This window comes from Leopardus geoffroyi, chromosome C1 (assembly GCF_018350155.1).
Source record: "Leopardus geoffroyi isolate Oge1 chromosome C1, O.geoffroyi_Oge1_pat1.0, whole genome shotgun sequence".
Classification (NCBI taxonomy): Eukaryota; Metazoa; Chordata; class Mammalia; order Carnivora; family Felidae; genus Leopardus; species Leopardus geoffroyi.
In genome coordinates, this window is record NC_059328.1 from 21,859,775 (window position 1) to 21,885,661 (window position 25,887).

The window sequence follows — 25,887 nt, forward strand, 5'->3', positions numbered from 1 at the left end:
CATTCTGACCTCATTTAAGCATATGTATACATGCATTTATGGAAATAGAATTGCAAGGTGAAAGGATATATGCATTTTATGTTTAGAAAGATCTTGTCAAATTGTCCTCCATAGTGTACCAATTTATACTCATATCAGCAATAGATAATTGTGTTTATTTTCCACACCAACGATAGGTGTTATCAAGTATTTTATATCAATTAACCTAATACAGAGCTCAAAGAGAAAAAAAAATCACACTTTCAAACTCTTAAGTGGTTCTAAACAACTTTTTCTTTCTTAAATAAATATCAAATCTTTCCACAAAGCATGAGAATATTAAAAAAAACTAAGGAAAAGAAAATTTTGAATATTTTTGGTGCTCTAACAATCAGAAACTTAGGCATAAGCATACAATTCTTTTGTGTTTACCTTTACAGGTGTCCCCTGGAATTTCACCTTTAATGTCAAGTTTTATCCACCTGACCCAGCACAGTTAACAGAAGATATAACAAGGTAAATAATTTATTAATAGTTAAATACAGAATTAGTAATTCTCATTTTCATAAGCTCTGGGAATTTCCCTATTCAGAACTGAAGAAAAATTCTGTGCTATTAAAATGGGAAGTTTCTGGTCACTTCAAGACAGGTTTGCAAATAAGTGAGCCTTAAAGCCTCATTTATCTGTGATGTGCCTAGAGGAAATTGGCAGGGGAATTAACCTTGCTTCTAATGGGTATTATGACAAGTTGTGTACAGGACGCCTATAAACCACATGCCCTCCACAGGGCAAGATGCAAATATAGTGGTAAAATAGCTCTTCTACTTTTTCCCTTTGATACTCCTTCCCCGCTGTGTTTTCTTTACAGGGATCAAAAAAGCTGAAGCCTGTGTTACTATTGTTTTTTCTTATCTCCCTTTTAAAGTATGTGATTAGGCAGTTTGTGAGTTCAAGCCCCGCATCGGGCTCTGTGCTGACAGCTCAGAGCCTGGAGCCTGCTTCGGATTCTCTGTCTCATTCTCTCTCTGCCCCTCCTCCCTCACGTGTGGTCTGTCTCTCTGTCTCTCAAAAATAAATGAAAATGTAAAAAAAAAATTTTTTTTTTTAAAGTGTGTGATTAGGTACATCATCCTCATGAGCTGAATCTTTTTCAGTAATTTTTGAGCCCACTTGATTTATGAAATAAATCTTGTACTCTTTGAAAACAACTTACTGATTTCTTTTAGGAAAGTGACCTTTATTGGATTTTATATAAATATTAATATTAAAAAAGAAAATTGAAAACCAGCATATTGTAAAGAATACTATTATACATATTTATTTATATCCATAACATCCTTATACATATTAGGTGCTTGGCAAATGTTTGTTAAATTGAACTGTTGGTTACTGAGAAATGACTTTCTAATCTGATTTTGTTGTCAACTACCTGACAAATAATACAGTTTCTATACCCCAGTTTTCATATCACTCAAATAAGGGAATAGCCTAAGTAAACTCCAACTCTGATTGTTAAGTACAGTAAAACCTTGGTTTGTGAGCATGATTCATTCTGGAAACATACTTGTAATTCAAAGCACTTGTATATCAAAGAGAATTTCCCCATAAGAAATAATGGAAACTCAGACGATTCGTTCCATATAATAATGACTACAATACTATAATATAATACAAAATAATAAAAAAAATACAAAATATAAAGAAAAATTAACAAATTAACTTGCACTTAACTTTGAAAACCTTTGTGGCTGGTGTGAGGGAGATGAGAGAAGAGGGTTATTGTGTAGGATGACTTTCACTATCACTAACGGAATCACTTCTATTGGCTCAATGAAATCTTTTTCTTTTCGTGCAACTTTAACAAGGACACTATCCAATGACACTTGCTTTTGCCTCCTTTTGAGGATTTCGTGGAAATTGACAATGCGTTGTCATTAAACAGATTTATTGCTCAGACTGCCTCAGTCTTATTTGGGTGGTGCTTTTCTACAAAATTTTGCACTGTTTCCCCCATTTTATACATCTCCCTAATCTCATTTGAAGTGAGGGATTCTTCTGCTTTTTTTCTCCTCTTCCTCTTCTCCAGACGAGATGCAGACATAGACTTCTTATAAAAGCTTGCAATTTCGGCCACTTGCTTAACTTGTTCATACTTCTTGATGATTTCCTTTTTAACTTCCACTGTAATCATCTCCTTCTTCTTACCACCTTCTTTTCAACCTTTTTCTGCATGGGGCTATTGTATACGCTTGCAAAGATGTTGACTACAGTATTAATAAACTCTTGTTATATACTCTATTTAATATAACTGGCAATAAGGCAGCAGAGGAAAGGGTCTATATCTGCAGGCAGCCATGACCTAGAATGAAGCAAAGCATTCCTAAGCTTACTCTTGTACGGAAAAGCAACAGACTGTCCATCAGGGCTTTGAAGTTAAAAAAATGCACTAGTGCCAGTTGTGGGTGCCTTCCAACATTCTGAAAAATCACTGATTCCTATCAGATACCATCGCCTGAGACCGAGCATCAGAGCATAGGAGATGATCACCCACAATCCCACAGCGAGAGAAAGAACCATTGACTCAGTTGTGATCATGTGTGATCATGTGACTTTTGGCGTCATGTACTATTCATATTGCAAGACCTCGCTCGTTTATCAAGTTAAAATTTATTAGAATGTTTGCTCACTCACAGAACAAGTTACTCACAATCCAAGGTTTTATTGTACTATGAAAGTTTTAAAAAATTATTCTTTGTCTAGATAATCCTTAGTACATTCTTGAAGTTGAGATGTCATCTCTGGCCTGAAAAAATTGTTTTGGTTATTTCATTTTCACATGTAATATTTGTCTCTTAAAGTTGCTTCTTATTCATCTTCCTTGAGGTTATGTATAAAACAATACAAATCCCTGAAATTTTTTGCTAATTACCCACATTTTAGAGGAGATTAAGATTCTTGTGATTTGGTTGACGTTCCTCTTTTTTTAAAAACGTATGTAGGGGCGCCTGGGTGGCTCAGTCGGTTGAGTGACCGACTTCCGCTCAGGTCATGATCTTGCAGTCTGTGAGTTTGAGCCCCGCGTCGGGCTCTGTTTTGACAGCTCAGAGCCTGGAGCCTGCTTCTGATTCTGTATCGCCTTCTCTCTCTGCCCCTCCCCCACTCGTGCTCTGTCTCTCTCTGTCTCATAAATAAATAAACATTAAAAAAATCAAAATAAAATAAAAATAAAAATAAAAACGTGTGTAGTGACAAATTATAGATAGCAAAACGATTGTTGATATCTACATTATTCAACACCTTATTATGGTCAAAGGCAAGAATATAATTCTAATTAATACAGGAATTTTCAATTTAATCATATCTCCCAGCTTTCCTGTTTGGTCAAACAGTCTGTATTGGTCAACTCAGAAAAAGTGCTGAGCAGGTCAGGATCACAGGTGTAAACATTATACTGATGGAGATGAATGCCTAACATGTAGGGGCACATGGTTGGTTTGTTCTACTGAACAGTTTTAACCCCAGTATGAATTCCCAACAATGTAGCACACTGGTGGCATCAGTCCTATAAGACGAGAGTGAATGGAAGGCTTAGCCAATCTTGAAGAGAAAACAGCTGAAAATGTTCATATCCTACTAAAAATGTGTCAGTAATGTCATCTTTTTATGTGAAGGACAGTATCTACACATTTGGCAAAGCAGTTTGATAGAAGGAGTCCAGTTTTGTAGCCAAACAGCCTTTATTACTATATGACATTGAGCAAGCTTAGTCTTTGAAACTGCCTCTCTATCTGTAATTTGGTGATGATACCCACCAAACACGTTTTTTTGTGAAGATTAGATGAGATAATTTATGTGTATATGGTACTTAATGTACTCAATAAAATATTAATTTCTTTACCTCCTTCAGACTTTTCCCAGTTTCTCCTCTTTTCTTTCTTTTTTGTTATTGAGATATAATTGACATATAGTGTTATATTAGTTTCTGGTGTGCAACATAATGATTCAATATTTGCATATATTATGAAATGATCACAATAGGTCTAGTTCACATCCATCACCACACATAATTACAAAAATGTTTTTTTCTGGTGATGAGAACTTTTAAGATCTACTCTGTTAGCAACTTCTTTTCTTTTTAAATTGCCTTCCAGACATGAGCCCAACATAGTTAAAGGTTTTTTTTTTTTTTTTTTTGAGTTTTTATGTGGAAAAATTTTAAACATGCAGAAAGGAAAAAATAATAGTATGATGAACAACCATGTACCCACTACCTAGGTTAAACAATTATTAGCATTATCTCATACTTAATCTCTCTTGTTTTTCTCCCTCCATATCTGTCTCATTCCCCCTTTCTTCCTCTTTCTCTATATTTTGTTTTTGTTGTTACTGACATAGTAACATTTTTTCTCTTTTGGCTGTAGGTATTATTTATGCCTCCAGCTTCGACAGGACATAGTTGCAGGACGTCTGCCCTGTTCCTTTGCAACCTTAGCGTTATTAGGTTCTTATACCATCCAATCTGAGCTGGGAGACTATGACCCAGAACTTCATGGTGCGGATTATGTTAGTGATTTTAAACTGGCCCCAAATCAGACCAAGGAACTTGAAGAGAAGGTCATGGAACTGCATAAGTCATACAGGTAAGTATGTTTCCAGGGTTTTTTCTGTGTTTGCTTTGGCAATAAGTTTAAACTCTTGACCTGGTTTGATTTGGTGTTTGTCTCGGAGGGAATGTGGTGCTGTAGAAAGAGTCAGCTCGATCCCCTCCACTGTTTGACTTTGAGCAGGTCATTTAAGTCCTTGGAACCTCCTGTTTTCTCATGAGGGTGATAGGTGTTGCATTGTAGGAAGAAAACTAAATGAGGCAATATATGGAAAGCACTAAGCACTGTGTCTGGCACATAGTAGGTGCTCAATAAATGTTAGCTATTGTTATCTTACCTTTTTTCAGATTTTAAAATTATTATGCTATATTAGATACTTTAAGATCATTAAAGCAGGGTTCTTAGGCTATCTGTACATGGATAAACTTCAGAGGACCCATGAACCCCCTGAAGGTATTTTTAAAAGTCTTGATTGAATTCAATGCTTTTTTTCATGGAGATTGTTGGTAATGTTGGGAGGTATCATCACACAGTGATCAAAAGCAAGGACTTATAGTCAGACTGAGCTGGGTTGAAATCTTGGCTCTGCTTGGTCCTGGCCTTGTGACCCCAAGTTATTCACTTAACCTCTCTGAGTCTCAGGTTCCTTTTTAAAAAAAAATTTTATTTTAATGTTTACATATTTTTGAGAGAGAGAGACAGAGAATGAGCAAGCAGGGGAGGGATAGGAAGAGGGAGACAGAGAATCCTAAACAGGCTCCACACTGTGAGAGCAGAGCCTGATGTGGGGCTCCAAGTCACGAACTGTGACATCATGACCTGAGTTGAAATCAAGAGTTGGCAGCTTAATCGACTGAACCACCCAGGCGCCCTGAGCCTCAGGTTCCTTTAACGTCTGATGGAGATTATTACCTCAGAGTAAATAGGGCAATGGCTAGGATTAGAAAAGATACTCTGTGGAAAAACTTAATATAGTGTCTTACGCATTGTCAAAATTCAGTAAATGTTAGTTAATATTTTTAAAAATTAATTTATTTATTTTGAGAGAGACAGAGAGAGTGAGCAAGGTAAGGGCAGAGAGAGAGGGAGAGAGAGAATCCCAGGCAGGCTCCACACTGTCAGCACAGAACCCGTTGCAGGACTCGAACTCATGAACCATGAGGTCATGACCTGAGCCAAAGCTGAGAGTCAGAAGCACCCTGATGCCACCCAAGCACCCCGATGTTAGCTAATATTAAAGTGCCGGAATAATTTGTGTTTCTTTCTCTGTATGTCCCATTGTTATTTAAGTGACTTGCTGTAGCTAAATTTTACAGCCTGCCTTAGCTTATTAACATGAATGTCTGATCTTGGCCTTGAGTCAGTACCCTGAGTTATGTTAGTGTGATTTAGGAGAATCCAGCTATCTTCTAAGCCAGACATTTAAAAAATTTGTAAATATGTGAAATAATGTCACTTTTTTGTGTTACTACATTTTGGGAAAATACTGTTATTTTTCACACACAAAAAAGTTATGAATGTTAAAATATGAGTTTATTATTCTTTAAAGATTTAATAAAAATTTAACATTTTTCTTAGTTTTAATTTCTAATGTAGTAAATATTGATAGATATAACCCACATAAAGAAAAGCTCTTTGGAGCCCTCAATAAGTGTTGAGAATGAAGGGATCGTAAGGTCAAAGTTTAAGAACCACTGAGCTAGGTGATGAGATGGAAGCATGGGCTCTGGAATCAGCCTGTCTCACTTTGAGTGAGACTCTGTTCCTTATTAGCTTTATGACTCTTGTAAATTACATAAGCCCTCTGAGGTTCAGTTTTCTCATCTGAAAAATAAGGATAGTGATAGGAATTTTGTGATTGTTAAAAATATGAAGTGGTTAGCATAGTGACTAGTATATAGTGAGAGTATTTTTTAGCCTAATAATTCCTAACCCCATTTTACAAGTGATGGCTGTGAATCTGGGTTTAGGGAACTACTTTTTGTAACTTAACTGAATTTAAGCCCAAATAAGCGAAATGATCTCAAGAGATAGGTGGATATGGTCCAGTTTGATATTCTGTGAGGTATATGGATAGAAATTAAGCAGTAATAGATCTCCATGACTAGAAAATTTAGAGGTAAGTCATCTTGGAATTGCTCCTTTTTGGAAAGATTGGCACTCTTTACAAACAGAAAGCCAAATGGAAAATTTAATTATGTCCAACAACATGGCACTTTAAATAATCCAGAGAAACTTCTGCTGAAGCAGAAACATTTTACTATGCATTGAAAAGTACAAGCAAATACCACCCTGTTCTCAGATAAACAGAAGACTGCCTACGTACATGGAACCCTTAGTTAGTGGCCCTTTGCCCAGACGGAGACTTTGAAGCTATAATTAACTTTAAATTTATACTAGCAAATCAAGCTTTAAAATGAATTGCCGTCCATGTATGGGTACTAGGAAAGTATGTAAACTTGTCAGTTGCCCCCCACTTAATTATTTGAAATCTCAGTCCTTAATTAGGAGATGCAACAAACATTATTAAAAGGCTGTCACATAACATTGGAATTCACTGAATGGCTCTATATCCGGACCACACTTGCTCAAAATAAATACAGAGAAACTTTGTTTTAGTTTCTCTTTTTAATGAGCAGGACTTAACCAGTGCCAAAGCTCTCTGGTTAGATGCTTTTGTAAGTTTGCAGTCCGTTCAAGTAGTAAATTATGAGGTGGTACTGAATAAATTCATAATGGTTTAGAGGTATCTAACCTCTTCCCAGCTAGTTTATTATACTTCAAGAGTCTGTGAATCTGGGTTTAAGGAACTACAGAACTAAATTTTCCAAGAAAAATTTAGGAGAAACCATGATCTTTAAAATTTTAAGGTGAAAATAATTTAAATTTAATTTGTGATATTAAATTTGTAAAATAAATGTGTTGTATTTACATGTACAGTTCTGTGAATAGTGGGATTATGAGAGATTTTATTTCCCCCCATGTTCTTATACAATGAATGTGTATGATTTTTATAATCATAAATAGCTTCCGGAAACAATTTTGTTTTGCCATTAGGTAGCATAGAGGAAGATAGTCATCCATGCAGAGAGGCCATCTGGCTGGGGATATTGGGGTCTAAGCAGGGTGGAGAGAGTTATTCATGGATAGGGGGCCAGCCTGGCATGAAGAGCCAGAGCTCAAACAGTATGAAGTGGGCACGTGGTGGTAGTTATGAGAGGCAGAGCAGATTGAGAAGGGCATCCATGTGGGGGTAAGGCCTGCATTGGGTGGAGGCCATCCACATGGGGTGGTACCTGATACAAGGTGTTGAAGCCTGGGCAGGGTGAAGAAGATGTCCATGGAAGGGATAGCCTACCACTAGAAGTCAGAACCTGAGTGAGGTAATGAGGGCATCCCTGTGTGGGGAACAACCCAGCATGGGGGGTTTAGAGTCCAGTCAAGGTGAAAAGGGCATCCATGTAGGGGAGGAGTCAGTGGTAGCAATGAGAGATTGGTTATGTACAAGGAGTTGATCAAATTAGTATATTAATGATAATGGGAGTCAGATTTCTTACTGTCAGTAAAGGGTGATACACAGTATGGAGAGGGAGAAACCCTGTGGTATTGCATTAAAACTGGAGGTGTCAGTGCTAATTCATGATTTCTGATAGATGTGTAAATAGGCGCGCGCGCGCGCGCGCACACACACACACACACACACACACACACACACACACACATACTAACATACTCTAAGTCTACATTGTTCTAGAAGGAGGTACTTTAAAAATGCCAGAAATGATCAGAAGGGTACAGAATCCAGGTTGGGGAGGCTCCCACTGGCCAAATCTGGTCCAATTTAAGCACTAAAAAAATAAGGAAAATAATTGATTATATTGCATTGAATAAAATGAGAATCTCTGAGTCCATACTGATATAAAGGAATAAGTTGAAAGTTTAATAAGGAATAGGATATTCAAAGGTTTCAAACTATATTCCCACAAAATGGTTATTAAGTGCAAAGAGATAAATAGGAATTTCACAGCGGAGAAGCCTGGCAACATCAGTGATGAAAAAGAACGTCATCCATGAGGGGACAAGTTGAAATTGTGTACTTACCACCTGATAGGATGCAGTGAGAACGCAGAGCCATTTCTGTGCTATTCTTGTCAAAGATGCAAAACCTGAATCAACTCATGGAGAAACATCAGGCCCAAATTGAGGGTCATTCTGTAGAATAACTGGCCTGTGATCCTCACAAGGTCAAGATTATGAAAGTCAGGGAGAGATTAAGGAACTGTTCCAGACTGAAGAAGACCAGAGACATGAACTCAGTGACACTCCTGATACTCACTAAGCTGGGCCTTTCTGCTGTACAGAACATAATTTTTTTTAAGCTTATTTATTTTGAGACAGAGAGGGAGAGTGCGAGCAGGGGAGGGGCAGAGAGAGGAAGAGAGAGAGAGAATCCCAAGCAGGCTCCACACTGTCAGTGCACAGCCCAATGCAGGGCTCGAACTCACAAACCCTGAGATCATGACCTGAGCTGAAACCAAGAGTCAGATGCTTAACCAACTGAGCCACTCAGGCGTCCCTGTACAGACCATTTTTTAAACAAATGACTAAACTTGAGTGGGGTCTGAGGATTAGATAGCAGTAATGTATTAAAATTTATTTCGGGGCACCTGGGTGGCTCAGTCAGTTAAGCATTCGACTTCGGCTCAGGTCATGATCTCACGGGCTGTGAGTTTGAGCCCCACGTCGGGCTCTGTGCTGACAGCTCAGAGCCTGGAGCCTGCTTCAGATTCTGTGTCTTCCTCTTGCTCTGCCCCTCCCCTGCTCATGCTCTGTCTCTGTCTCAAAAATAAATAAAAACATTAAAAAAAAGAGTTATTCCTGCTTTTGATGGTTGTATTGAGGTTACGTAGAAAAATGTCCTTGTTTGTAGGAATTACACGTTAAAGTGTTGGGAGAGATGGGTGATCAGGTTGACAGTTTGCTCTCAGATAGTTCAGGAAAATATTATTTGCACTGTAGGTAACTTTTAAGTTTAAGTGTGTTTCAAAAATGTTTAAATTATATTAAAAATTTTTCATGCAAACATCAGCCAAATTTCAAATGTAAGTATTATTTTCAACTAACAAGGAAATTCATAGCTTTAAAGATCTCTTCTTACTACTTGTCCTTAATATAATTTATTTATTTATATTTTAAAAAATATATTATTATTTAAGTAATCTCTACACCCAACAGGGGGCTGGAACTCATGACCCCAAGATCAAGAGTCACATGCTCTTCCAACTGAGCCAACCAGGTGCCTCTGCCCTTAATATAATTTTAAAGCATGCTTACTTAGAAAAGCCTTTAACCACATAGTCTGAAACTTAAATCTGTATTTAAATTGACCCTATTAATGTCCCTTAGAGTTGGAGGAATAAAGATAGAGAAGATTTTATCATGATTGCCTCATTTAATGTTTTAAAATTTGCCTTCAAGTTCAAGTGATCAGTTATTTCTCTTTTATGAATTATGTATAAATGTTTCACTGTACCATCATCAGAAACCTAAAGTTGCAATAATAATAAACATTAATATTTTGCAGAGCAGTTTCACAACCATTATCTCATTTTATCCTACTAATCACATTCATTCATTGAGTAAAATAAAAAATTCATTGCCTATCCTAGTCTCTGGAATTAGGTATTATTATGAATCTTCCTTTATATAAAGTTAGAAGATTGAGGGAGACGCCAGGTCACCACTCTCAAGTGCAGGACGCATGATTCCAGCTTGAGTAATGCGACTTGAATCCTGCCTAAAGGCTTCTGCCTTAAAGTCACAACTTGCCTGTGGCTATGTTATCCCTCAGGGCCTATTTCTTCATCACAAAATCAAACTGTTGGACTCTATAATCTTCAAGCTCCAATCCAGCTTCAAAACCCAAAAATTCAAGCCATCGATAATAACAACAATAACAAAAACTATAAAATGATTAGGAGTAACCTTAACTAGAAAAGTATATAACATATATGGGGGAGGGGGGGTGGGCGGGGGAACAACCCTGTAAAATTTTCCTGAGCTGTTTTTAGTGACGTGAATATACAGACTTGCACATGTGTTAATTTTCCCACTCTCCTTTGTGTGTGTGTGTTCAAGTTTTAGATCTATTAGTAAATAGAATTCAGGTGTGATGATTTAGTGCTTGTGAAAAAAAGTTTATTTGGGGAGGCTGAGTCATTAACAGAGCTGCATCCTCTCTCCTGAGATTTTGGTGGTTGTTCCAAGGAACCCTTTGTTCTTTTTAATGAGACTAAGGACAGATGGATTTAGAAGAGACTTTTTTCCATTAAATGAATAGGCTACTGCTGCTTTGTATAGTTTAAGGCAGTCCTCCTGGAAGCAGGCATTTACTCGGTTTTTCTTTGGAGGTGTGGCGGCATTATTGTCAGTGTGAAGTCATATTTGATTGGCCTGAATTGTGCAGCACTAGGAGTGATGTCTTTTTCTTCAAAGCTCAACATAACAGCTCATGAGCACTTTTCAAGAGGGGAAGGTTATAAAGGAGAAGGAAAGACCATCACAGTGACCATTTAGACAGTGAGACTGATTGTTTTCAAACAGATCTAATTCATTATATGCCTAGTAATGAAGACATCTTAATAACAGAGAAAGCAGCCCCATTATCTACATGCTTCTATTAACCAATTTATTTTGTTTAGATCAGTGGGCAGGACACCATCTGTTACCAGAAATTTTCTTTTCATCAAGCCTGTCCCCATTAAGAGTCGCCAGTTAAGTAACTTCAGCTGCCCTCCTGTTTAATTTCCATAATAATTCAGGAGTACACAGAGAAAAAGGCAGCTAAGAGGATATTGTAAATTGTACCATGCCCTCAGAGGATTTAGTTTGGTCGCCTCCTTGGCAAAAAAAAAAATAGTGGGAGGAGCTTGTGTGTGTTAGAGAAAAAGGCTGAGGAGAGGGAGGGTAGAATGGATGGTGGAAGCTTTAAGGAAACTGTTAAGCAAGATTTGTTTTAAAACCTTTTTTTTTCTAATAGCTTTTTGGTGACTTTGTTTTTCTCTGAGATCTCTTTTACTAAGGCATATTTCAATGATTTAGACACAGGTATTGATAAGAATCCTTTTCCCTAATATTCTACTTTCAGGACTATGAAATATATCCATGTACATCTTGGTGTATATATATATATATATATATAGAGAGAGAGAGAGATCTATATATATATATATATATATGTTTGTGTGTTTATATGAAGTACAACTAATATATGAGTGTTGTTATTGTAAATGTTGGCACTGTGATGCTCTATTTTCAATTTTTATTCTACCAAAGGTCCATGACTCCAGCTCAAGCTGACCTGGAATTTCTTGAGAATGCCAAAAAGTTGTCTATGTATGGTGTTGACCTTCATAAAGCAAAGGTAATGATAATTTTGGCCTTTGTTACTGAGTGTGTATCAGACCTCGGTCATATAATACTTGTTACCAACTTGCATCTGGGGTACGATAAAACATTGAAAAAAGATAGTTCTTGTTAGAACTTTAAGTGTATAATTTGAATTGCCCCTTTGCAATTCCACCGTCAGAATGCCGCTTCACATCTAAGCCCCTCTAAGGATCAAAGGTACAGCACAGAACAGAAGTGATATTTTCCTAAATATTTGAAAATATAGAGATAGCAGCCAACATCACTTACATCAGAATCACCTGGAACATTTATTAAGTATACAGAGTCTCAAGCTCCTCCCAGATTTACTGAATTGCTTTGAACAAGATGCTAGATCTCCAAGTTTACTAAACATCTCAAATTACGCTCATTCACACCTGAATCACACCTGAGAACCATTGACTTAAGGTAATGGTTCTCAAAGGATGGCCTCATAACCAACATTTAGCATCATCTGGGAACTTGTGAGGCACATTTCAGGCCCCATCCCAGACTTACTGAATCAGAAATGCTACACGTGGAGCCCAGCAATCTCTATCTATAAACTCTTTCTATAAGCTCTCCAGGTGATTCTAGTGCACATGGGATGAACCACAGGGTTCATTTGGAAACTACTGGGTTAAGAATTGTAAACTTGGGCTTTAATGGTTGTTCTGCCTCATATAACCTAACAGAATAAATACTTAAGGGAAGTTCCTTGACTTCTCTCATCTTCAGCTACTGAAATGGCTGGGAGTGGTGAGGGTGTGTGTGTGAGGAGTTTGTGAGGGAATGGGCTCAAGAGATAATATGAAGCTCATTTTTTAATTTTTATTTTTACAATTAAAAAACCTTTTTTTTAATGTTTTTTTTTTTTTTGAGAGAGAGAGAGAGCACGAGTGGGGGAAGGGAGAGAAAGATGGAGACACAGAATCCGAAGCAGGCTGCAGGCTCTAAGCTGTCAGCACAGAGCCCTATGTGAGGTTTGAACTCACAAGATGTGAGATCATGACCTGAGCCGAAGTTGGACGCTTAACCGGCTGAGCCACCCATGTGCCCCAATATGAAGTTCATTTAGAGGAACTTAATAACTAAGATGCATCATGAGGGGACTCAAAACCATGTCCAATGAGAAAGCAAAGGAATACACATACTTAGCCCACAGAAGAGAAAATTTAGGGAAGATGTAACACCTGTCTTTGTGTGTTTGAAGGATAACTGTGTGAAGTAGACATTTCACTATGCCTCCAAATATAAAGCTAGAGCTGGTAAAATGGAAATTACAGGGAAATACTATTCAGCTCGGTTTGACAAATTGCTTAACAGAGCTATTCTAAGATGGAATGGGTTACCTCATTCCATAGCGAGTGTTCTGTCACTGGAGATATTCCAGAATCGGTACAATAATCGCTTGGTAGGAATTTAGAAAAGGACATTCAAATATCTGGTGTGTGATTGGACTAACATGACCTTTCATGCTTCTCCCACCCTGAAAATCTGATATGTGAAGATTTTTCCTTCTTTATTAGAGTCCATTAATTCTAATAAAATTTCATTACATGTTAGTGGTTTTTCTTAAAATGTTGCTCTGGATTGTTTGGGGTTGGGTACTTCTGTGAATCTGTAAAGTAGATGGCAGAAAAATCAGAATTGAAATTGTTTGGTTTTGCTTCTCAATTCTTGCTGCAGGCTGATATCGTTGCTGTAATTATCAGGAATAGATGAAGAAGTCAGGCAGCATGTTCCTTTCCCAAATGTTGTAAAGCAAATTGTTTCTCCAAAACATAATTAAGAGAGAGATGTAGTTGTACCCACAGGCTTTAAGAATTTAAGAGGGCATCTTCTGGGAAATTCTCAGTTATATAGTCATTGAGTTTATAATTTTTACTTCTCGGGTTTTTTTGTACATAACACATATGCCATTAACATGTTTCTCTATACTCATTTTGGGGAAAGGAGTGGTCAAGAAACATTTGATTCTGGGTTTTGATTACCTATATAAATAGTTGTCTGTAGAGATTTATTCAGGTGAAATTTATTCCTTATTAGACAGGGATGATTAATATATATTTAATTTTAAAAAAATTACTAAAGAGGCATATAAATATGTCTTTATCTTATCTTGCTGTTCCTTCTTGACTTTGGGATGATATTTATAATTTAATATACTTAACATCAGTAATTACAAAAGTCTAAGATTCTCCATACTGAGTTTATATAGGAAGAGAACTCCTTTACTTATCATGATTTTTGGATGAGTGGCCACATTATCATAAAAAGAACAAGAATTATAATTGTGCATGCATATTTGGTAGTAGACATAGCCCTCAGCCCTAGCCTCGAGAAGTCATGTGGTCTACTGACTTAAACATACGTGTATAGGACATAGGTAGCTACCGTAGCTACCATAGTTATTATTTACTGATTATGATAGTGGCAAGTTTGAGTATTTTAGAACTGGGAAACCAAAATGAGAACGTGAATGTTTACCCTAGAATTCTCATATGCAGACAGGCATGGTAAAAGTAGATTAATGTCTCTTTTTGGATTATTAAGGAACACCTTTTTGGAAGATACAGAGGCTCAGTTTTATGGGAGAAGTGTTATAAAGTTAGATGAGGTGCACGCCCAATGACATTTCACAATGGCTTTGGGGAGTGGCAGTGGTGGTTATATTGCTCCTTAGAGTAGTTAGTTCCTTCAGTGGGTAAGATGTGTGCATGTCAGTATTTCTTGGACCTGAGAAGAGCGGATGTTCACTCATGGTGGTATAGTAACATTTGTAGTATCATATAGTAACATTTTTATATGGACTGAACAGTCCTGTAGATTATGATTGTTAGGTTGAGCTTTACTTTTTAATGTATGCTTTGTGTTTTTGGTTATTGATATATCAAATAAGAGTCAGCAATGTGTTGAGCACTTTGCTGAACACTGAGCTGCTAACACTTTTGTTTTTCAGGACTTGGAGGGAGTGGATATCATCCTAGGTGTCTGCTCTAGTGGCCTTCTGGTTTATAAAGATAAGCTGAGAATTAACCGCTTTCCTTGGCCCAAAGTGCTGAAGATTTCTTACAAACGTAGCAGCTTTTTCATCAAGATTCGACCTGGAGAGGTACATAATTCATGCTTCTTTCCTCCTGAATCAAACATAGACCATGTTGAAAATACCTTTTCATTCCTGTTTTCCTTGTTATGTCATCAAAGAGATCTCTTGGGATACTTGGGTGGCTCAGTAGGTTGAGTGTCTGTCTCTTGATATTGGCTCAGGTCATGAGCCCAGGGATGTGGGATTGAGCCTGGCATTGGGCTCCATGCTAAGCGTGGATCCTGCTTAAGATTCTCCCTCTCTGTCTCTCTCTCCCTCTCTCTCTCCCTTTCTCTCTCTGGCTCTCCCCCACTCACTCTCTCTCTAAATAAAATAAGTAAATAAGCAGTCTCTCTGTAGCTAACTATTCAGGAGCTGATAATTCTGTTTTCTAAATTAATCAGCCCCATGATGCTTCTTGTCTTCCTCACTACTGATCTTCTGGTTTCTTCTGGATCTTCTGGTTTCTCTTTATGGAAGTAAATATACCATGGCCAAAAGTTAATCTTGGATTGATAAACTTGTTTCTTGTTTACTCCGGGTAAAATCTTGATGGAAAAATATTTATAAATATTTATAAATTAAGTAGCAGATTTTTAAATGGTGGGGTTAAGATACTCATGTTTTGCACCACCAACACCTTACCTGATGTAATTAAGATTTATTTGTATGTGTAGCTTCTAGTGGTTACTGAGAATGTATTCTACGTCAAGTTATAGATTAAAAAAATATTTTTAATGTTTGTTTATTTTTGAGAGAGAGAGAGAGAGCGAATGAAAGCAGGGGAGGGGCAGAGAGAGACAGAGACACAGAATCTGAAGTAGGCTCCAGGCTCTGAGCTGTCAGCACAGAGCCAGACACAGTGCTTGAACCCACGAACCATGCGATCATGCCCTGCGCCGAAGTCAGATGCTTAACGGACTGAGCAACTCAGGCACCTCTCAAGTTCTAGATTTTTAATAGAGTTGGATGTTCAACTTTATACCAGACAACTCAGTTATTAGTTGGTGTTCAAGATTCAGGATATACTAATGCTGGCCAAACTTAACTTTTACATTAAAGAGCTATCATGGCACAGTAGAAAATTGTTTAAGTAGGAATTAAATTTTATAAAGTTCTAGCTCCTACTCTGCCTCTACCACCTACTAAACAAAATAACCAGGACAAGTCTACGGCTCAGCTTCCTTATCATTCGAGCGGGATAATACCTTCTCTCTCTTGACTTGAAGATCACATGAGATGACAGCTATAAAAGCTCGAAATAAGAAAGCAGTGCACTAATGTAATGTGGCGTGTTTTTGTGTGTGTATCACCATCTGCTGGTGAAAAATGGCTCATTATTTTAGCTTGGGAATACTGGATGTACAGCCTTAAAAATCTTGGATAAGCTCAATGAAGCATTTATTTAATACCATAATTATTTACCTGTACCTAACAAAGAACAATCAGTGTCTTCCCTCAAAAATTTCAAATCTAAGAGTCATTCAGTCACCAAATATTTATTGAGGGCTTTCTTTAGGCCAGGCACTATTCTAGGGTCTAGGAATATAATAGTGAATAAAAGAGTTCATCCCTAACCAATCTTACATTTTAATCTCTTTTTTTGTAACATTTATTCATTTTTTTGAGAGACAGAGACAGAACACAAACGGGGGGAGGGCCAGAGAGAGAGGGAGACACAGAATCCGAAGCAGGCTCCAGGCTCTGAGCTGTGAGCACAGAGCCCGATGCGGGGCTGGAACCCACCAACTGTGAGATCATGACCTGACCCGAAGTTGGACGCTTAACTGACTGAGCTACCCAGGCACCCCACCTGTCTTACATTTAATGTGGGAGGGCAAAAACTTTACACACACACACACACAAATATGATAAAGGAAATACTTGGATTTTTTTTTAATAACACCTGTATAATACATACTAAAACACAGGATTCTTTTTTTTTATTATTAATGTTTTTATTTTATTTTTGAGACAGAGAGAGACAGAACATGAGCAGGGGAGGGGCAGAGAGAGAGGGAGACACAGAATCCGAAGCAGGCTCCAGGCTCTGAGCTGTCAACACAGAGCCCGACAGGGGGCTTGAACTCAGACCGTGAGATCATGACCTGAGCCAAAGTCGGACGCTTAACTGAGCCACCCAGGCGCCCCATAAAACACAGGATTCTTAAGAAAGCATTTAGGAACAAGAGTAGGATTTTGAGAAGTATAGTATTATGTCTACAGTAGATGACCTAGCAGTAACATGGTATAGTAGAAACCGGGAAAATCTGGTTCTGCCACTTATAGCTATGAGACTGAACAAATAACTTCTCTGATCTTAGTTTCTTCATGTGTAAAAATATAGATGACACTATTTAATCATAGTGTTATTGGCAATAATAGGCACTAAAAATGTCAGTTTCTTTTCCATCTTGTAAAGTATGCTTAAGGTAGAAACAAAGAGGCAAAAGACTAGCAGGACAGTGTTTCTAGTATCCTTGGCAGGCTATGGTTTGCTTCAAAGAAGTATTCAGATAAACTAGTGGTCAATCAAAGGAAAAAGAAGACATTTAATAATTCAGGAATCTGGTTTGAGCCAAAATCTTAAGCTTCTATTACTAATAATAATTGCATAATAATATTGGTTGATTGGAGAAATCATCTGCTATCCCATTCCCTGGTCATATAGTAGTAGAAGTATCCCAAATGCAGACAGTGACTAAGGAAGAATAAGTAGTCTGGACAATCAAAAGGTGACATAATTATGTCTCAGAAAAGTGTACAGTGTGTGTGTGTGTGTGTGTGTGTGTGTGTGTGTGTGTGTGTCTGTGTGTCTGTGTGTCTGTGTGTCTGTGTGTGTGTGTCTGTGTCTGTGGGGGGAATGGGTGCTGAATAAAATAAGATGCATAAATTATATAAGATGCATTCCCTGGCTTCTCTGCTGTTGAAAAAGCCCTGAGTACATTTCTGTTGGTAAGTAGAAAAAAATTTTGAAATGATACTTTATGTTTTGAAACCAGTAACATTCTTTTATTCACAATGTCCTCTTCTGTAACACCGTATTTCTGATATTGTATCACTTTAGTAAAATAATCATGTTTCATGTTTATTCATGTTTTTATAGCAAGAGCAATATGAAAGTACCATTGGATTCAAACTTCCCAGTTACCGAGCAGCTAAGAAATTATGGAAAGTCTGTGTAGAGCATCACACATTTTTCAGGTATTGTTCTCTCTTAAGTATTTTTCAAGGATAAGTTATGCATGTTTCTATTTTAAACCTGCTATTGAAATTCCCTTCTTTGTATGTCTGGCATTCTTTTATTTAGCTCAGGTGAGATCATCTTAAGTGAGACAAAATAAATCCACTTCTCTTCCCTTGGGTTGAAAAACATGCTTCAACATTCCCAAAGCACCTTTCTGTGTATGATGGAAGGAGAAAAGAAGTGAGAAAAAGGAATCTGTATTTATTAGGGGCTCTGTGATCATCTTAACTGGAGCTAAACTAAATTCAGTCTGTCAGGAAGAAGTACCCTGACCTACCTCCACATGGAATTTCTTTAAGCAATGCTTAACTATTTTCTGTGGGGCTGTTCTATTAGAAGGTGAAAGGTGGGAAGCTGATCATTATCTTGGCTCTAATCAACCCCAGAAAAGAAGTACAGAGAACCATCTTTAAAGCCCAGTTGTATCAGATAATCAGAAGATGGGAGAAAGTTTAATCTGCTCTACTCTTCAAGAGGCTACATCATTAACCCCTTGTAGTCATTTACCAAACATTTTCTGTGTGCTTACCCTTTGTATAGGCACTGTAGTAGGCATTGAGAATATACCACAAGATAGTTCTAGTCCCTGTCCTGAGGGAACAGTCTAGCAGAGAAGACAGACCTTAGACAAGTATTTACCTGCATTGAAAGGAGAGTCAGCTAGGGGTGCCTGGGTGGCTCAGTCGGTTCAACATCTGACTCTGGATTTTGGCTCCGGTCACGATCTCACAATTTGTGAGACTGAGCCCCGAGTCAGGCTCTGTGTGCTATCAGCACGGGATTCTTTCACTCACTCTCTCTCTCTGCCCTTCCCCCGCTCCCCTTCTCCCCTTCTCCCCCTCTCACCCTGTGTGTCTCAAAAATAAATAAATAAACTTACAAAAAGAAAGAAAGAAAGGAGAGCCAGCTAGTTTTGTCCCTTTGCCTTTTAAAGAAAATGTTATTATGTGAAACTGCATATATAGTAAAGAAAGCGGTATAATGAACTGCCCTTGTACCTACCTTTGGATCTATCACCCAGCCTAAATATTATCACCTCAAGGCCATTCTTGTTTCATCTATATCCCCCCTACCCATTCCTTCCCACTCCCTTCCAGAGTATTTTGAAGCAAATCCCAGATTTTATGTCAGCTGGCTCTTTATGAATGGCTTTTAAGAGAGATGACCATGATATCTTCTACTTCTATTTGTATGTTCATATCATACTTAGCACCATAGCACACTGGACAGGAAGAAAAATCAGGGAAAAGAACATTTTAATTCTCAGTGCAGGATAAACGTAAAGATTCACTTCATAACCAATTAAGGAATTTTAATTATTGGCATTGAAATATTTCCCTATGTTCTTATCATCCTCTTCTTTAAAATCAAACCAAGAAAATAGAGTTTTTAAAAAGGGTAAGGGTGAAAAGGAGTTTTTTGAATGTTTCATATTTATGGTATAGACTTCAGCTAGAGCCAAAGTGTTTACTTGTAGGACAGCATATTTAGATCTGTTTTATCAAAATAAGAGAATATATTAATATGTGATGCCTCAGCAAACAAAAGGAAGTAAATATTTGCTGAATTAAAATAAACTATCCCAAAGGGAAGAAGTACTCTCTTTTTGGTAGTATTTGATATAACAATTTATGTATTTATTCAGCAAACATTTATTGAGTGGCAAATTCATGCCAGGCACTATGCCAGGAGTGAAAATACAAAGGTAAATAAATCATAGTCTTTATCCTTTACCCATAGAGAGCCCAGAGCCTTGTAGTGGAGACCAGCACATAAATAGATTGTTTCAGTTCAGTGTAGTAAATGTCCTGGCAAAAGAGATTATAGGGGTATAACGTAGAAAGAAGATGGGGTTCCTAACTGTGTTAAATGCACCAAATAACCTATTTAATGGGTTCATAGGCACTAACTGAGTTCGGAGTGCATTTGACAAAATTATTATTTTGTATTTTTCAACAGTTTTTAAAGTGTATTTATTTATTGAGGAGGGGAGGGGCAGAGAAGCGGAGAGAGAGCATCCCAAGCAGGCTTTGCACTGATGCGGGGCTCAAACCCATGAACCATGAGATCATGAACTGAGCCCAAGTCAAGAGTCAGATGCTTAACCAACTGAGCCACCCAGGTACCCTGACAAAATTATTATTTTAATAGAATGGAAAAAGTACTCTGGGCTTGGACCCTGTTGCTGCCCAACCTCTTAATAGCTATGTGATCTTAAAACAGTAACTTCTTTTTGAAAGTTCAGTTTCTTGTATCTGTAAAGTGGTGAAAATATTACAGTGCTATAAAAGCATTTTGAAAACCATAAAGCCCTATCTATAGGGATATATGATGATATTATTAATATAGGCCTCAATTAAATTATACATGTTGCTTTGAGAAATGATGTAGAATTAAAATAATGATTGCTTGATTAGAACTCCGTCTTAGTAACTGTAAGGAAACTATGAGATTAATTCATGATTTCTTTAATCTCACAGTCTCATTAGAGAGAAATAATATGTATAATTATGTTTTTCTCCCTCTCTAGACTGACATCTACAGACACCATTCCTAAAAGCAAATTTCTTGCCCTGGGATCCAAATTTCGATACAGTGGCCGGACTCAGGCTCAGACCAGGCAAGCTAGTGCTCTGATTGACAGGCCTGCTCCACACTTTGAGCGTACAGCAAGCAAACGGGCATCCCGGAGCCTTGATGGAGGTTGGTATTGAATATTAGTGATTTCCTGTGATCCTAACTCATTAGGGAGAGATAAAAGAAGTACAGTTGTCTGTAAGGGAGCCAAATGAAAAGAATCTCAGTGGTAAGTGAAATGGATCTTACTAATTGTCTGTTTCAGTGGGCTCGTCTTAAGAAAAGTGGAACCATAGTTCAGAGAGATTAGTAACTAGATCAAGGTTCCACTGCTAGGTAGTAGTGGATAAACACCATTAGAATTAGGATTCAGAATATTTACCACAGAGTGAACACCTAATGTAGTATACTGAACTAAAACCCTCTTGAATGTTTTGAAATAGTTATTTTTTCACGTAGGAAAGAGGAAAAGCATCTCACTCACTAGAGCGGTCATGTAAAAAGTTTAGATCATTTGTCATGTGGCAGTTAGAGATAGAAAAAGCAGTTGTGTTATTGGAGTCTCTAAATTTTGTTTAAACAGGAAATAGATAAGTTTCATGATTGTATATAAAACAGAAGATCTTTCTGAATTTTTCTTAGTCTCAAGGATTGAGAGTATTACTGAAATAAAGTAATAAGTCATATTCAGTATGTGGCTAATAAAAATTTCAGAAGCAATAACCAAAGTAGAGTATTCTTGATTATATTTATTAAGGACTCACCAAGACCCAGCTCTATGATATCTGCTGTAAAAGCAAGGTGCATGTTACAGAAGTTAAAGGTTTGGGTTCTGGAATCAGATAGCCCTGGTTCCAAGCTCAACCCCTGCATTTATGATCTATCTTCCGGGTCAAGTTACTTAATCTCCATGCCTTGGGTTTCCCATTTATAAAATGGGCATGACAATAATATAATTGTACCTCAAAGAGTTTTCATGAAGAATAAATCAGATGATGTATATATGGTGCTTAGCACAATGGCTGGCACTTAATAAGTGACCACAAAATATTAGGTATCATTAAGATATTGTTAATTTTCTGGCCACAGTATTATTACTTTGTTTTATATCATCCAAAATTATGCTGCCATATTTTGATTTATTGCACGATGGGAACATATATCAGAGACACCTTGCTCAGTTTAAGAGTGTCACACTTGGAAAAGAGATGACCCAAGCAGAACTTTTATGCTTCCACAGTGCAAGTCATACTTCTTTCTTTCTGATGTTTCTCTACTGTCCTGAGTTTGAAGGGGCCGTAACAGAACAAGGCAGATTGCAGGCTTTGTCTTCTTCAGTCATCATGGCAACATTTGGAATCTGGCTCAAAAATTAAATAACTTTTCTTAAGATAGGATAGCTAATAAGTGGATTGGGGTACATACTGGTTTGACTCCAAAACCCATGTTCTTTCAGATACTTACTCACTTATTCCTTTGTTCAGTAACTTATTTTACATTTCCTATGTGTCAGGTATTGTTCTAGTCAATGGAGATAAAGCTGTGAACGTACAAACATGGTCTCTGCCCCCACACGGCTTACATTCTCTGGGTAGAAACAAAGATAAAACAGTATCAGATAGTGATAAGTGCTATGAGGAAAATAAAAGAGAGTGATGGGATAAAGAGTGCCTGAGGATGGGAGACACTGGAAGGCTGTTTGAGATTGAGTGGTTTGTATCTGAATGTAAATTTAGAAGGTTACTCTGAGGAGCTTCATTTGAACTGAGACCTGAATTATGAGAAGGAGCCCGCCATCCCAAAACCCAGGGGAAGAACATTCTCAAAGAGGGAGTAACAAGTACAAAGATCTGCAGGTAGGAATGAGCTTGGCATGGGTCTAGATCAGTGCTGTCCCATAGAACTTTGTGTACCGATGGAAATCTGTTTGGTAATGTCCAGTTTAGTAACCTATGGCCACATATGGCCAATTGTGAACTTGAAATGTGGCTAAGTTACTAAGGAACTGAATTTTAATTCAGTTTACATTTAAATAGCCATATGTGGCTAGTGGCTCCCATATTAGACAGCACAGGTCTAGATCCTAGTAAATGGAAGGGAAAGGAGTAAAAACAGTAAGTAAGGTCAGGGGTGCCTGGGCGGCTCAGTCAGTTAAGCGTCCAACTCTTGATCTCAGCTCAGGTCTGATCTCAGGGATCAAGGTGTTGATCTCAGGGTCAAGTCTTTTTTTTTTTTTTTAATTTATTTTGTAAGAGAGAGAGTGAGCATGCTCATATGCATGTGGCGGGAGGGGCAGAGAGAGAGGGAGATAGAGAATCCCAAGCAGGCTCCACACCGTCAGCGCAGAGCCCCACATGGGGCTCGAAGCCACAAACTGTGAGAGTTGATGCTTAACTGACTGAGCCACCCAGGTGTCCCTCGGGGTCAGGTCTTGACCTCAGGGTCATGAGTTGGGCTCGGTGCTGGGTGTGGACCCTACTTTAGAAAAAAAATAATGAGGTCAGAGAAGTAAGTGGAAGGGGCCAGATTGTCTAAGGCCTTATAGGCCATTAAAGAGTTTCGATTTTATTTTAGTTACAATAGAAAGCTATTAGAGGGCATGATGTGATCTGATTTTCCATTTTTAAAAGACCATTTTGACTGCTGGGAGAATGCTCCATCGAAGGGGCAGTAAAGCAGAAGCATGGTGAAGTCTGTTGCAGGATCTGGGTGAGAGATGATGACAGCTGGGGCTTAAGTATTGGCAATGAAGAAGGGGAAAAGTGGTCAGAGATACATTTTGGAGGTAGGCCTGACAGAATTACTGATAAATTAAGTGTTGGAAATGGCAAGGAAAAGAAAATCAAGATTTATTCCTAGGTTTGATCATTTAGTACAATGGGAAAGTCTGAGAGAGAAGCACAGTTGGGGATATGGAAAATCAAAACTTCTGTTTTAGGCATGTTAAGTTTTAAATATGATCACTCAATCCTTATGTCTGCCATATTTATATAACACCATCAGGCATCTCCTTCTTTGTCGAGTAAAGTATCCTACCTCCAGTTTACCTTGAATTTGGGGAGCTATTATTTTTGTTTGTTTGTTTTTATCCCTAATTTTCAGTGAAAACACTGAGGTTGGAAAGTTTAAGTGACTCGTTCAGTGTCTCACAGATAGTAAGTTGCAAAGCTAGGACAAAAACCTATGTTTGTCTGATACCGTATCCCATGGCTTTTTCCACCAAATAGAAATTCTTCGTTGTTTAGATACTATGTGTGATGTATCCTCTGTTTGTAATAGCAAAAATAACCAAAGATTCAAGTATTCATGAGTTTTGGTATCTTGAACAATTTAGAAAGCTTTACTTATAGAGAGATTTATGTTACTTTTAGAAATCACATCCTGTCTCTGTTTTTTTTCTAGCTATAGAGACGTCACAGTTCAAGACTTTAAAAAATCTTGATGTCTCTATTGACTAACATTAGCTAGTTCTTATTAAATTATACTCTATGTTTTTAGGGGGGTAACTCTCAAAAACTATGTCTTCAAAATGCTGTAGTACTGGTTGAGATTCCAAAACTAAAGCATGTAAGACAATTCTAAAGGAAGATAGCTTTGGTGGCCTGACCATTAGTATCACAGAGTTTTGAGACTGGGAAACAATTTTTGGAAATAATTTATTCCAGCCACCTAATTTTAAGAAGCGAGCCTAAAAAGTAATTTCTCCAAAGTACGTGTATCCTAAGTACAAACTTAGAATAGAATCCTGTACATTTTCTGGTCAGTCCCTTTTTACCTTCATATATCCCATGATGCTTTCTTTGTATCTTTACATCCTGAGAATTTTTTTTTAAGATGCACAACTACATCTTAAATCATCAAGATGACTGGTCTTGATAATTACCACAATTCTTGTTACATTGTAAGTGCTTAATAAATGAATGTTGAAAATAAGATTGTTAATTTTTCCCGTTGAGTTGAATGTGAGCAGAATTTTATGCTCTACTTTCTATTTGATGTTTTAAGTGCATTAGAATATCCTATTACAACTGTTGTCCCTCCCTTTAATTTTTTCCACTTGGGAGAAAAGTATTGTTGTTGTTTTATTTTTCAAACCTTCACTCAAATCCTGATGACTAATGAAGTTAAATACCTTTTCATAGTTTATAGGTCATTTGTATATCATCGTTTCTGGAGTGCCTGTTCAAATTTTTTGCTCATATTTTTATTGTGCTGTCTTACTAGTTTATAGGAGTTCTTAATCCATGTCTCACTCCCAATCTCAGGGAGAAAGCATCAGTATTTCATAATTAAGTATGATGTTTGTTCTAGGGTTTGTTAGCTACCCGTTATCTGATAAGGAAGTTTTCTTTTATTCCTAGTTTTTATCATAAACAAATGGTGACTTTTAATTCATTGGCTAATGTACATTTGACCTTTGAAAAACTTGATTTTGAACTGCATGGGTCTACCTACAGGCAGATTTTTTTGATAAATATAACATAGTGCTATCAATGTATTTTCTCATCCTCACGATTATCTTAATAATATTCTTTTCTCTAGCTTACTTTATTGTAAGAATACAATATATAATATTTGTAACATATAAAATATGTGTTAATCAACTGTTTGTGTTATCAGTAAGGCTTCCAGTCAACAGTAGACTATAGTAATTAAGTTTTGGGGGAATTAAAAGTTATATACAGATTTTTAACTGCATGGAGGGGTTGGTGTCTTTAACACCTGTGTTGTTCAAGGGTCAGCTGTAATAGTATGATTTTTCTCCCTCTCTGTATTAAGTGGTAGATTACACTGATTAATTTTCAGTCATTAAACCAACTTTACATTCTTGGAGTAAATGCAATTTGATTATGTTTTTCTTACTATATTATTTTAGAATTTTTTGTAACTATTTTTGTAAGAGAAGCCTGTCATTTTCTTTTTTCGTGATATTGTCAGGTTTTAGTATCAAGTTTATGCTGGC

At 37.3% G+C, this 25,887-nt stretch overlaps 1 protein-coding gene across 37 annotated transcripts in view; it reads left to right on the forward strand.

Moving 5' to 3' along the window:
* The window catches only part of EPB41 (erythrocyte membrane protein band 4.1), a 201,998-nt gene that overhangs the window by 119,398 nt on the left and 56,713 nt on the right, over window positions 1-25,887 (forward strand). For all 37 annotated transcript variants that reach the window (XM_045476383.1, XM_045476385.1, XM_045476377.1 and 34 more), the window contains 6 exons: window positions 420-495; window positions 4,402-4,620; window positions 11,920-12,007; window positions 14,975-15,127; window positions 18,207-18,304; window positions 20,878-21,050. In XM_045476383.1, coding sequence (XP_045332339.1) covers window positions 420-495; window positions 4,402-4,620; window positions 11,920-12,007; window positions 14,975-15,127; window positions 18,207-18,304; window positions 20,878-21,050 — 807 coding nt within the window. The remainder of the gene's footprint in view (window positions 1-419; window positions 496-4,401; window positions 4,621-11,919; window positions 12,008-14,974; window positions 15,128-18,206; window positions 18,305-20,877; window positions 21,051-25,887) is intronic.